Source organism: Alosa sapidissima, chromosome 5 (assembly GCF_018492685.1).
Source record: "Alosa sapidissima isolate fAloSap1 chromosome 5, fAloSap1.pri, whole genome shotgun sequence".
Lineage (NCBI taxonomy): Eukaryota > Metazoa > Chordata > Actinopteri > Clupeiformes > Clupeidae > Alosa > Alosa sapidissima.
The window spans coordinates 37,796,896-37,811,763 of record NC_055961.1 but is presented as its reverse complement, the minus strand read 5'-3'; the positions used below and the strand labels follow the sequence as shown (position 1 = coordinate 37,811,763).

General features: G+C 41.2%; 1 protein-coding gene across 6 annotated transcripts in view; it reads right to left on the bottom strand.

Moving 5' to 3' along the window:
* The window catches only part of LOC121708557 (glutamate receptor 4-like), a 169,391-nt gene that overhangs the window by 72,525 nt on the left and 81,998 nt on the right, over positions 1-14,868 (bottom strand). For 5 of the 6 annotated variants that reach the window (XR_006031699.1, XM_042091293.1, XM_042091297.1 and 2 more), the window contains exons 5-6: positions 6,246-6,299; positions 5,645-5,803 (exon numbers count right to left, since the gene is read on the bottom strand). Coding sequence is in view for 5 of the 6 variants with exons in the window: in XM_042091293.1 (XP_041947227.1) it covers positions 5,645-5,803; positions 6,246-6,299 (213 nt within the window). In the remaining variant the exon portion in view is untranslated. The remainder of the gene's footprint in view (positions 1-5,644; positions 5,804-6,245; positions 6,300-14,868) is intronic. The other variant, XM_042091294.1, reaches the window with a different exon arrangement.

Here is a 14,868-nt window from a genome sequence, read left to right as displayed (position 1 = left end):
ATGTGTTTATTTTAGAGGGGATATTCGAACGTCATTTTTGAGCAATTTTGACAGCCCTAGTCTACTGTAGGCTACGCCAATCGTCTATTAACACCTTCCACCTAACCCCGGTGAGTGGGGGTCGCTATAATGCGTGTGAAATAGCACCATTGAGTAGCCTATGCGAAATAACCTTAAAATCATTCCGGTGTTGTGCCTTCTGGTTTCTCCACCTACTGGTTTCCTTGCGCGTGCATGCGCTGCAGCAGTTGTCAGACATTCACAAACAAGTTGTTTTAGGCGGTTTGAAGTCGCTTTTCATACGCCATGAGCGCTCAGCTACATTACAGCCACTTGGACAAAAGACATGTAAAAAATATGTTTTGAAAAAATATATTTTATATTTTAGCATTAAACTGGATTCGATCCCGCAAAAGCAACACACGCGTGACTCTCTCCATCCTGATTCTCTACTCTTTGAGCCAACTAATATGTTACGCAAATCAATTAACTATTGTAGGCTACCATTAATTAGTAACGTAGGCAACACCCAGGTAACATGTTGTCCAGGCTATCTGAAACAAGGGGTTGCCTCTCATCTACAACAACTGGTTACCTTGGGCTGCTACAGTCGTCAGTGCACTGTGCACAGTAGGCTTATGCTACTCTTTGTGGTTGATCAACTAAAAATAAAAGATGTATTTGGTGATGACGTTATTGTAGGCCTAGTAGACCTAAATTCTGAGAAATTAAATGGTACGAGAAACGATCTACATAGCGCACCAGACCGCGATGTCTTCAAGGGTTGAATGAAGGGAGTTTGCAAAAATTTGTGTATTTTTCAAGTCAATAAACATTCTTAATTCGAATGTCTTTGTCAGGGAACATCTGACTTTTAAAAACCATAGGCCTGGTAGTCGCTCAGACAAGGAGTTATAAGATAAAGGCAATACCATTTGTGTCACCTAATGCAGTTCAGTGAATTAGCAAGATACCATCAGAAGCCAACAATCATAAAGCACAGTGCGCGCGCACGCTCTCTCACCTGCGCATGAAGCTGTCTGCGTGTTGTAGCGTGAGTTCTTTCTATCTGCTTTACTTTTGTGAGTTGCGACCACCTAGGCTATGTTATAGACGTTCTATGAGGTACCAGTGTTTAGCTGTGTCACAAAACAATAAGCTTTGTCAGACTACTTTTAAAATGATATTCAGGGCTATATACATTTTAAACATTCGGGGCTGAAGACCCGACAAAGGCTTGCATTAATTCTTCAGGTGGGAAGTGTCAGGAATTTTCATACAAGAGACGCTCTCATTGGTGGTTAGTATATGGAGTAGGGAATTGACAGCAACATATCCAATCACATTATGAGAGATGCATAAACTGCGATGTTTGATTTTAAATTAATGTAAATTTAGCCGGGACTGTAAGCTGGCACACTTGGGTGCTCGATGTTTTCAGTGGGTGCCCGAGAGACGGAGCAACCACGGTATCGGCGCCTATGACAAGCGTATCTATAATAATAAAGTTTTGCAGCTGTGCAAAAGAAGTTCTGTATGTGCAAAGACATTTCGTACCTGTAGAAATATTTTGTACATGTGTGAAAGAAATGTGTATTTGTAGAAATGTTTTGTACATATGTGGGGGGGAAATGCGGATCTGTAAAAATATTTTGTACACGTGTGGAAAAAATATGTACCTGCACAAATACTTTGTACGTGTGTGAATCTCCTACGCGATGCTACACGATGATTTCCTGCGCAGCATGGAAAGTACGAGCTTGTGAAACTGATTTGCAATGCTTACGGACTTTTGACCCTAATTTTACTGCCTTTCTGAAGAGCCAATCAACACATTGCTTACTGCCAACCAATCAGCGTTCCCCACCGACCACCCAGATTTTGGTGCTAAACCACAGATCTAGTTATTAAAACTGGAGGTAACAGCAAGGGCAGATAGGTCGTAACATTACTGTAAATGAGCACCCATGAGTATTTCTGGACTTAAATATTACAAAGTGATTTGGTTACTTTATTTGTCATGCTTTTATCAGTTGTAACATAGTCAAAACGTTAAGCATATCATATCGGAACATGAAATAATAACTAGCTGCCATAGCTATCTTAGCTGACGCTTATCGTAGCTCATAGTGCTAGGGCTAATGTAACTCGTCAGTTTGTATGTTGCCCAGCGAATAAGTAGGCTTAATTCTTACATGTCTTAAGTTAAAGAATTGAAAGAAATAGGAAATAAAGAAAACACTTGAACGGGTTTATCCATTTACATTCAGATCTTGCCATAGACTTTGCCTAAGCGCTTGCTTGCTTGGTAGTCTACCGTCCTGTTCAGTCTATGGTTGCTATAGCAACCGCTGCTGCCACTCCTGCCACTGACCATCGACGGTGCTGTGGTGGAGAGAGCGAGCAGCACCAAATTCCTGGGGGTGCACATCAGTGAAGACCTCTCCTGGACCACCAACACTGCATCACTGGCGAAGAGAGCTCAGCGCCGCCTGTACTTCCTGCGGAAACTCAGGCGAGCAAGTGCTCCACCAGCCATCATGACCACATTCTACCGAGGCACCATTGAGAGCATCCTCTCCAGCTGTATCGCTGTGTGGGGCGGAAGCTGCACTGAATACAACAGGAAAGCCCTGCAGCGCATAGTGAACACAGCTGGAAGGATTATTGGTGCTTCACTCCCCTCCCTGAAGGACATTTACACCACCCACCTCACCCGCAAGGCGACCAAAATTGTGAGTGATGCAAGTCACCCCGCTCACAATCTGTTTGATCTACTGCCCTCTGGGAAGAGGTACAGAAGCCTGCGCTCCCGCACTACCAGACTCACCAACAGCTTCATACACCAAGCTGTAAGGATGCTGAACTCTCTCCCTCCTCTCCCCCCTCCACCCTCAGCTACATAACATCCTGGACATTGGACCCACAATGGCCGCCTGCACTACTCCACTTGCACACTTGTACACTTTACAACTTGTTGTTGTTGTCCTGAAAACACAACACTTCTGCTGCTCTTACATAACTTGCACCACTATGCCACTTTGTTTCTTACTTAGGTCAAACAGAACTACGACTTTGCACTAGTATTTTATTGACTGTCTATGCACAATTTCAACCAAATTTTGCTGCTCTTATTTTTTCATTATTATATGTGCCCTCTTATTTACTTATTTACTTACTTTTTTGTTTACTTGAATGTTATGTTTGTCTGTGGACTTAAATTGGTAAAATATGCCTTGTCTTCACCGTGGGATAGTGAGAAACGTAATTTCGATCTCTTTGTATGTCTGGAACATGTGAAGAAATTGACAATAAAGCTCACTTTGACTTTGACTTTTTGACTTTGACTTCATAAACTGACGAGATAACCGTGCTTGAAATACTCCCGAAACACAAAGAAAACAAAACAAAATGTACCTATGTAAGAAAATGGGATGTTGTTGTATTCCAAACAATAAACCAACAGTCCTGGAAGGGCATTACTACGGTTAAATCTCACTATAATCTCCTAGCCGTGGATGTCCCATTACAACCCATTCATTTGATTCGCCTTTTTGCCGTCCACTAGGCTATTATTATAGGCTTGCAAAGGGTGATAAAATAAACGTGTTCTCATATCAAATAATAATAGCAGATAAACATAAATGTGTGTACAGTATTACTGTTTATAATCATGAATGACACCACTGAATCACCCTTTCGGAAATGGAATGAATAATTCAACTATTTCGTCAAGATGCTAGAAGATAGCTAGAAGATAGCTAGAAGCTAACCTATAACGTTACAGTCTAAAAAGCGGATGGGAATAGCTAACGTTAACATTACGGCTCCGCTTCAACCCTTTTTGCGATCACAGTATAAATTGAGCTACCACGTCACTCTTAATTAAGTTATAATTTTGGAAGCCCAATCAAAGAGAATTTCTAATAAGACATTATAGACGGGCTCTGAGTATACTCTTTGATATGAAGCCAATCGGTTTAGCACCAAAATCTGGGTGGTCGGTGGGAAACGCTGATTGGTTGGCAGTAAGCAATGTGTTGATTGGCTCTTCAGAAAGGCAGTAAAATTAGGGTCAAAAGTCCGTGAGCATTGCAAATCAGTTTCACAAGCTCGTACTTTCAGTGTTGCGCAGGAAAGCATTGCATAGCGTCGCGTAGGAGATTCACACACGTACAAAGTATTTGTGCAGGTACATATTTTTTCCACAAGTGTACAAAACATTTCTACAGATACACATTTCTTTCACACAAGTACATAATATTTCTACAGGTACATATTTTTTTCAGGGAGGTGGAAGAACCTTAGCAGGACCTATAAGAGGACTTCAGTGCGATCACGTGATCGTGGAATGTATTCCCATTGGTTAACGCCTCGTGTTCTCCTTCAGAGAACCGTGGTTATGTTCATAACCTTTACGTTAAGTCTCCTCCAAGTGACAATCATATTATAGGCCCTACACAATGCTGGCAATGCTGAGAACAATTAGCATCCTCGTTTATCTTACCGGTACTTACATTGAGTTGACTGTGTGCCTTAATCCACAGATGTGGTGAAGCACTGTTTCGTTATGGTTTGCTAAGGAGTAACCCATTGCTTAAAATAGTGGAGAGCTGGGATGAGAACATTGTGTCAAATCTTTGCATTTTATCGCGGAGTGATTTATTATTAGCTGTGCAAAGTCTGAGTTGAAATGTCCAGGGATATTCCAACTCATGGAACGTCTCTCGGCCAATCAGAAACAAATAAATAGTTCCATAGAACCCAATTGTTGTATAAACAACTATCTTGTAAGCCTTCAAGCCGCTATTCCCACTATAGCCTATGGGGATTGTGAATAAAATAGCCTAGGCTGTAGATGATGTAGATGTAATCTATTGGATACAATAACAACCCCTGTAGTCTGTAAGAGTATAATGTATGCATGAATTTTAGGCTTGATTCTCTTGATATCTCACATCTCTTCACCTCTCCAACCTTTCTGACAAGCTGATGGCTGATGGTCAGTAGTGGGAACTACTGTTGCCATCGCGATTTCCTTTTAAAAGTTTCTTATAAAAATGAGATCTCAATTATCAACAATGACAAGCCAGCTGGAACCTGCCGCGCTCTCTCCCTCTCATGCACGCTCAAATGCATTCCCAATTAAATGGAGTAGCATAACGTAGAGATCTGCTGCAATGGAGATACTATGTATCTCGATGTAACAAGCTGTTTTGACATTGACATTGTAAACGTTCTCTAAGAAGAGTGTAAAGCAGTTTGCAGTAGCCTAAAGTTAACCACAACGTCGTATATCACTGGAAAAAATTGGAAGTGGCCTATGAACTTCATTAAATGCGGCGGGCCTGATTAAAGTGCGTGGCGGGCCGTAGTTTGGACACCCCTGGTCTAGACTGTCTATATTGTTCTGTAGATGTGTGGAAAGGGCAGCAAGTCCCTCAAACAGAGTATATTACTATCCCATAGTATCCCAACTACAAAGAGTAGTTGAGTCAATTGCACTGATCTTGTTAGTGAGCTTGAAAAAAAGTCCACTCAATTTAGATGCATTTTGCAGAAAATTGTAGCCATAGATTTAGATGGACTTATTCTTCTCAAAGGAAATTAACATGAAAAATTAGCAGGAATACTTTGAGCATACCTTCGGGGGGGTGTCAGACCCTGGGTACTCCCGCTGGTCAAGCTTGTTCCAGCGTTGCATGAGCTTAATCACCATGGGATTGCTGAAGTCCACTAGCTGAAAGCCAGTCACATTTGCTCCACCGTGCATGAAGCGCTCCAGATTGATGTCCTTAAAGCCCTGAGGAAGTGAGGAAACGGACAAAGGGTGACAAAAAGAGAGTGGCGTGTGTGTATGTGAGAGAGAGAGATAGAGAGAGAGAAAAAAGAAAAGAAGAATAAGAATAAGAGACAAGAGAGCAAAAAGAGAGGGGAAGCAAAGAGCCAGAGAAAGAGGTACAGTATAGGTCTTACACTGCTCAGATAAGGGTGAATTAACAAACGTAATTAATTTTGCAAATGACAACCGTGAGCCAATAATGAAATAAGTTTCCTCACAGTCAATTATTTGAAATGGTCACTGGTCCAAAAGTGACTTACCCTCACCTTGTTTTGAAGAAAACACTTAAGGTGGTATTACAGATGATATTAAAGAATTATGACATTAAGAAAGTGACTGTGGAGATGAATGATATACAGGGAACACAAATGAATGGGTGACAAGACAATCAAATTCCTCTCACCAAATTGGCCATGATGTAATGGTAGCCCTTAACATGTTTGCCAACACTCACAATCTGCAGAGGTAAACACAACACAATGAAAATAATACAGTACCCTTAACATACAAAAGCATGGTAGAAAAAAGCATTGTTTGATGAGCTAAACAAGAAGCACTACACATATGGGGGGGGGGGGGGGGGGGGTGTTTGAACTAGCTTGCGTTTTCTACGGCCTACCTAATGTTGAATTTAGTCTACATTACGGTAGTGTTAAAATTGGACGTGAAACATCATTAACATTAGGGCTGCTCGATTATGGCAAAAATCATTAACACGATTATTATTTTGTTTAAGATTGAGATCTCGAACACAATTACTCAGTGGAACTATCATCCATTTTCAATATTTTTTTTAACATTTTTTAAATTAGAATTTTAAATATAATCCAACAGAAAAAATACATGCAAAAAGATATTACACATAATAACTGTGGTGGTAGTGTAGTGGTTAAGGAGTTGGGTTAGCGTTCAGTAGCCTGTAAAGTTGTGGGTTCCATTCCCAGCTTCCACCATTATGCCCTTGTAATATAGTTAACGTAAGTCACTTGTAACAGTGTCTGCTAAATGAATAAATGTAGTAAACTCAAGACGAAAGGAGAGTATTGTTGTGAAACTGAATATAGAAAAAGAATCATTATTCGATTATGTTGTTTTAAAGTCAGAATCACGATTAATCAGTTAATTTGATTAATTGCACAGCCCTAATAAACACCTACTTACAATTTCACTCTGTTCACTGCTAATCCTCCTGCAATCCAATTTTGCCGACTGTTAAGGAAAGTTAACGTTACAATGACCCCTACCTCACCCCTAGCCCCTTGGCTAAGGGAAACAACCCGAAAGATAATTCTAATGAAATAATGACAACTTTTATTATTATTTATTTCAATTTATAGCCTTGACTTAAGTGCATGCCTGCAATGATTTCCTTTAAACAAAAAGGAAAAAACATTTGTTATTATTACTATAATTTTCTAGGGGGGCTCAAGAGGAGAACGATTCAAGAGGGTCAATTCTGGCACGCTGTGAAGCTGGCACGTTCGAAGGGTTCGAAGCTGTCACGCCCATTTAGGAGTCTAGCGGGAGGTCCAGTGTCTATGTATTCCTATGGGAGAAATGAAAATTTTCTCGGAATAGAGTGTCCCAGTGACGCCACTTCTGTTTGCCTCCATGGGACCTATCTTTCAAAAAATTTTGAACGCCAGTCTATGGCGAAAAAGAAATTATTTTCTGGTCCCGGTTGACTTGTGCCTTGAATTACCCATATGATGTTTGACAATTTTTCATGTAAAGACATTTGCAGTTTGTTTCGTAACTATTGAATTACAACATTGTGAAAGATCGTAATTCCAATGACTACAAACCCATCAGTCGTGACATCAGAGTGACGTTAGCTCATTCACAGCCACACTAGATTGTACAAGCTACTGTACATTAGATACTGTTAAGTGACATAGCAGGCAGCAAGATGCAACCGTTAACTAGCATAACAGCTAATCTTACCGTTTCATTACGTTGGTAACGTACATCGTTCGAGACGACAGATGTAGTCAAAGATTGTTAAGGCGGAGCAAGATACTTCGTTGTAGTTCATGTCTATGGGCGCGAAATGGGGATCGAATCCTGTCTGCATAAAGAGGCGTGTCGATGACATATTGATGAGCCTACGTTGCAACCGGCCAACAGCAGCGGCATAAATAACCGGCGCACACCTGATATAAAGTCGATATTCTCCAGACTGGAATGCTCAAAAATGCTAAAAATGTACCTGAAATGTTCAGAAGGGTTTGAGGATCATGAAAACGTGCCCAAAATTCACATTCTTAACTCTACCTCGACCTTAGCATATGTGGTAAAATTCTGAGCTATGCCCATAGACTTCAATGGAGCAGTCGCTGCCTCTGCTCTGCATAAAGGGGGATTTTGACCCCCGATCCGGGTTCCCGGAAGTGGCTCCTGATGAAATATCTTGCTCCGCCTTAACAATCTTTGATGTAGTCCACTGAGCGGATTCGCACAAAACCAACATAACTTTTGAAGTCTATCGAACAACAGTACTTTCTTGACGTGAAAAATTAATCTTTTAAATTCACACACATCATATGTGAAATTCGTGGCACAATTCAAACTGGACCAAAAAAATAATTGTTATCTCTCCATTAACTCCCATTCATATTTTTTTGAAAGATAGGTCCCTTGTAGCGGAAGTAAAACGGAAGTCACTGGGACACTCTATATGACCAATCCCTTAGCCCTACATTCAGCGATGTAAGTTATGAACCCATTTTCTACAAGCCATATGTCTCCCTAACATTCCGACATTGAAATTGTATTTTCCAACAAAACAAATAAAGACAAAAATAGCTTTGTTCGTGATCCGTCACTGTCTCCTCAAAGCTCTGGTGCACAGCCACCTGTTCTCAGAGGCTCTAGACTCAGAGATGGTTGATAAACTAACCTAACATATTTCTTGCTAGAACTAGTAGACAACCACAAAGTTGCTGAACGTATGTTATTTCAGGTTAGTTTGCAACAATATATAAGTTTAACCAAAGTCCTTAGCTGCTAGCTAGCTAGCGAACATTCCCATTCACTTTCCGTTTACTGTGCTAACGTTAGCTAGCTAGCTAGCTAGCTCGGTTAACAGGCAAAATGAAATTATTCATTCCATGTCTGAAAGAGTGTTTCATTGGCATCACACACAAACAATGACTGTAAAATAGTATAAAAAAATGATATTTATATGTTATTATTGGTTATTCAGAAACAAGTTTATGTTTTGACACGCCTATTTAGGAGTCTGGAACTAGTGCCATTTCGTTCCATTGGTGAATCGTCTTATGATTCTTCTTAGTTAACTATAGAATCTTTGGTTACACTTTACTTGAAAGTATCGGTAAGGTAATGTCATAAACATTATAAACAAGTCATAAATGTTTGTGACATAACGCTTCACACGCACACACACAGACACAAACACATCCGCACGCACACACACATAAAACACACACACATGCAGACAAGCAGACACACGCACACACACACAGATAAACACACACACATACGCGCACACAAAACATAGACAATAGCTGCAAGAGTAGGGGATGGAGTAGGAAATGGAGAGAAATTAACAAGCGTTATTTATTTTTGCAGAGAGAATGTACAGGACTGAGCGGCAGGCATATTTTCCCCCCATTTGTAGTACATCTAGTACATTTATGTATGTACATATATGACATATGTTTGGCTCAAAATGGTGTTGCTACATGGAAGAACAATTAACAGCTTGGTTGTTAGACACTACTATCAGTCATCTTTAAAGGGGTCATAGAATGGAGTGTTTTATCTTGTTCTGTGATGTTACCATAGAATGTGGTAGTTACTACCATCATTTTGTACGCGTTTGATTAGCATTTTTGCATGTTCCGGTTCGTAAGAAAAAATCCCTGAATGGGATGAATCCCTGAATGAGCATGAATGGGGTTTCGGGAATCATAAAAATGAATGCCCTCGATACCGGGGCCAGCACAATGCCCTGGTCCGTGTGCAAATTCATCATATTACTATTTTAGCACATTACAAAATATCTAAAAAAGCTTCTCAATTTAGAATCACCAACGTCTCAACATCATGTATACCAATTTTGACATGAAAATCAGAATCAGGGGAGACGCACAATGTAGTTGCAGTTGCTTTTTAAATAATTCTGCCAACGTATCCTCCCCTGCTGGCTGCCGCTCACATTGCAATTTAACAATAAGTAGCCTAAAACTAGTCAGAGGTTATTATGGCCTGTCCAGTTTCACTTCACATATTAGATATTTTATTGATGTAGCCTATTTAAAATATTAACTTTCTTCTCAGTGTTTCCTCTTCATTTAGCGGTCCCACTGCTTCAGAATTAGGGGAGACGCACAATATTGTCTGGACGCATAGTAGGCTAAATGCCCTCTGCTGGCTGCAGAAAATTGCAGTTACTGCATTGCCATGAACAAAGTAAAGGCAAAAAAGGTGTTTCTTTGTCGAACAAATTGGGATGCAATGTAAGCCTTGAATTGGATGCCATGCAGGAATTTGCTAGGATCTCAAAACCTGATTATGAACATTCTTTGCCATAGAGAAATACACAATAGCGTTGGATTATAAACATGCTTTGCCACAAAAACGTGGGGTAAAGGCCCATTCACACCAAGAACGATAACGATAACTATAACCATAACGATAAAAGCGTTCACACTGAACAACGATAAACAAAGTCTCTCCTTGTGTTAATAAATGTGACTGATTGGCTATTAGCATTTTATCGTTGTGAAAATCGCTTTGAAAGTGATCCCCAACGATATCGTTCTTCATGTCGTTATCGTTATAGTTTATGTGTGAACGTCGTCATTCATATTAACGAGAACGATATTTATTTATAGTTATCGTTATTGGTGTGAATGGGCCTTAAGTCGAGCTATATGAAGTTATTATTTTGCTGTCACTTCTTCTGTTTTATAACCCAGAAGGATGTACTTGGTATCAAATGATAGCTCTGTGTCTCTTCTTTCATCTGACATGCGTGGCATATAGTAATGGGTGTGCAGCGTTGGTTTTTGTACATGACGTTAATATTTTGTAGTCACTTCGTCTGTTTTTATAAGCCAGAAGGATTGACATACTTGGTACAAACGGATAGCCCTGTGTCTCCTCTTGCATCTGAAATGCTTGCCATATCTATGCGATCACGGGTGTGTTTTTTGACACACTTTGCGTCAATCGGGTTCTAAGGGTTAATGTAGGGAAATATTCATCATTGTAATAGGGGGATTCAGAGGGAGGTGTATATACTGCACACAAGAAGATAGCTTTGGTTGTAGAAACCATCTCTTTTTTATTTTTAGCCATATGTTGCTCTGCTGATCCTGTACCAGGTTGTAGTGTTGGGCAGGAGCTGATCTTTGGGATGTTGGATGCTTTTGTCTGGTTGTGGAATGGTCATATTTAGGAGGTCTCGACTTAATTGTTGAGTTGCCCCAATGCCGCTGATGTTGGTGGTGAACCGGGTGGCCTCTGTTGGTGGTGTGGCAGAGAGGTTCTCTGTGTGGTATGGATGGCGTGGTTGAGAGCGACGTCCTTCAGAGTCTTGGCAAAGGATGGAATAGCCTTTTTGTGCAGGTGGACATGATCAAAGAAGTTGCTGTGGTTAAGTAAGTAAACATTTTGCTTCATGGCACAGTCTCTGGATACACTTGCATTAATCCTATTGATGGTGTCTGGGTGAAAGTTCGTTCTTGGCAGCAGTGTAGAGATGAACTCTGGCCTCAGGAAGTTGGAAGATGCCTTCTCCATCACATTCTTGAGTCATAGGGCAACTCTCTCCTGTTCAGTTCTCAGGTCATTTGTTCCTGTATGAATGATTATGTGGCTTGGATTGCCCAAATGCTCAACTGAAAGAAGATCTAAGGCCTTCTCTGTGTTAGGACACCATATCTTTTTTGTCCGATGGTGTGGGAACAATTTCTTCTCTTCCACAAATTTGCTGTTGGAGTCAATGAGGAGAATGATCTGGGTGGGACAAAGTGGTAGGTGTGGCAGGAGTTTGTGAGGGAAGAGGAGTTTCAGTCTGCTCGTTCAGTACACAGCAATGGGGGCAACTATCTGGAGACTTCTCCAGAGTTCTCCTCTTGCTTTTCACTAAGTGACAGCATCAGCTTCTCCGTCAGGCTTGACAGTTTTCTTGAATGAGACTCGCTGTCTACTCTCAACTGTCTTTTTTTTTTTTTTTTTTTTTTGCAAACATCATTGACATTACAGAAAATGCAACACTACGACATGCACATGAATACTACATACGACAAACAGACGTACATTACATAAACACATACTGTAACTTAACAAGACATCACATTGACTTGGCTTCCACAAACATAACACAACATAACATTAATAACAGAAAGGCTAAGGATGATTTGCGTCCAGGATGATTACAGATATGATTATCAGGGATGAAATTGATGACCGGAATGAAAAGAAGGGGGGATGAGGGGGGGGGGTGCGGATGGTAGCTCTAAGAGTGTGAATGAGGTGGTGTTGGGATGGGGGTGGGGATGGGGGGTGAGGGGTAGTGAGTATGTGAGGATGTATGTGTGTGTGTGTGTGTGTGTGTGCGCATATGTATAAGGCTGGCTTGCTGTTGGGCCAGGAGGAGAGAAGCTGGAACATAGAGAGGGAGGGTTTCAGAGGAGAGGAGTTGTAATTATTCTATTAATGATAAGTATAATGATAGGAATAACTGATTGCCTGGTTGATTGCCTGACTGATTGCCAACCTGGGCACCCATTAATGGCCACAGTTCCACCCAGCCCCTGCAGTTATACTGCGACGAGCTGACAGAGGGGAGGACCTGCGTGCCACCCATCGCCCCAGGCCCCCAGCATATGCACACATCCCCCACTACCACGACCAACCACACCTCGCCCCCAGACCTTCACCCAACACGCCACTCTTGACCTAAATATGTACAGTATGTGAATGGCTAGGTTGAGGGGTCTATCTAGAGTGTAGCATTAAAAGAAGTGGGCATGCATGGTGAATATCTGTCAGGATTTCCCCATGCACACCACACTTACCCTGTGTAAGATGTATGCCTCCTCAATGTGTGCATTAAAATAAGTGAGGCATGCAGATAGACACCTGATGAGGCATCTACCTGCACTCCACTCTTACCCTAGCCTGTTTTGTAGTTTTTGTTTATGTATGTCACCTAACATGTAGTGCGATTAAAAGAGAGTAAAGCGTGCTGTGTGCTTCCAGGACAAGGCGTGTGCATGAGCGTATGAGGAGGGTGCACACCGGGGGCCCAGGGCCAATAGATAACCCACAGGACCCAACCAATGCCAAAACCACACAGCGACCCGCCAGGACCGAGTCTCCCAAGCCATCCAATGGGGCCCCGTCAGAATAACGATGGGAGAGGCAGAGAGAAAGAGTGAAATTAGTAAAGTTTATCAGAGAATGTAAATAAAAGGGGGAGGGAAAGAAGGGGATGCTATTTATATTACTAATAATAATAATAATAATAATAATAACAATAACAATAATAGTTCCAGCTACCCTCCCCTGCCTAGTGTTTGATGATATGTGTATCTGTTGATGAAGTGTGTTATGATCGTGTGGAGATGGAACTCAGGCAAAAAGGGTCAGGACTGTAAGTAGGTGATAAAGGGGTACCAAGGAGAGGTTGTATCCTGAGTATTTGTAGTTGATAGGTTTTCTAATGATATATAGTCTGTTAACAAGTTTTTCCAATGAGTGATGTGAGCTTTTTTCTTAGATTTCCAGTTCATGAGGATTGTTTTCTTGGCGATAGTCAGCGCTACCAGCAGTGTTTTATTGCAGGAGTTGCTTAAATTGACTGTGGATGTATCACCAAGTATGCATAAGGAAGGGGATGCTGGGATGTAACAGCCAAAGATGGAAGAGAGAGATTTTGTGACACTCACCCAGAAGTGGTTGATTGGAGTGCAATGCCAAACCGCATGAATGTATGTATCTGGGTTATTTTGTGTGCAGTGAGTGCAAAGATCCGAGCCAAACCCCATTTTAGCCAATTTATGTGCAGTGAAGTGGAATCTGTGAAGAACCTTGTATTGTATTAGTTGTAGATTACTATTCTTTGTCATGAGGTAGATGTTTTTGCACATTTTGGTCCAGAAGTCGGCACCGGGAGTAATTGATAAGTCTGATTCCCATTTGTGATATGGCAGGCCAATTGTTTTTTTCTGAACGAGATATAATTTTGTAAATTTGGGAGAGTATTTTTTTGGGAGAGGGAATATTAAGCAGCTCTGAGATTGGTGGGGGAATGTCAAGGTTAGCTGTCTGGATGTTAATTTTTCCTAGGATAGATGATTTAATTTGCAGGTATTGTAAGAAGTGTTTACTCTCGATGCCGTGCTTCTGGACCAAACAGGAAAATGAGGCCAGATTATTGTCTTGAAGAATGTGTTGAAGGTGAGTGATGCCCTTTCCCATCCATGTGTGAAAGTTAAGTGTTTTTTTATTGACGGTGAAATCTGGGTTATTCCAAATCGGGGTGCGAATTGATGGTGCTATAGGTGAATCAGTGATGTGGTAGAATCTCCACCAGGCTGTCAGAGTAGCTGAAATTGTTGGGGCTTAGAAGGATGGATGTTTTTTGACCGACTGACTGCAGAAAGGGAGATCTGAGATTTTAATTTCTTTACAGATTGTTTGTTCTAGGTCTAACCAGGTGTTGTCTGAGGGGGTGGGGTGTAGCCATTTGTGGATGAAGTGGAGCTGGTTGGCCAGGGCATAGTGCTGGAAGTGTGGGGCCTCTAGTCCTCCCATTGCTTTTGGTTTTTGGAGAGTGGCGAGTTTGATCCTTGGGGTCTTATCTTTCCAGTAGAATTTAGTGATTAGTGAATCGAGAGACTTAAACCAGAGGGTGGTGGGCTGGGTTGGAATCATAGAGAATAGATAGTTTATTTTGGGCAGTATTGTCATTTTGATTACTGAGATTCTGCCCATGATGGATAATGGGAGGTTCTTCCAGCGTTGAAGGTCATCATCTATTGAAGTGA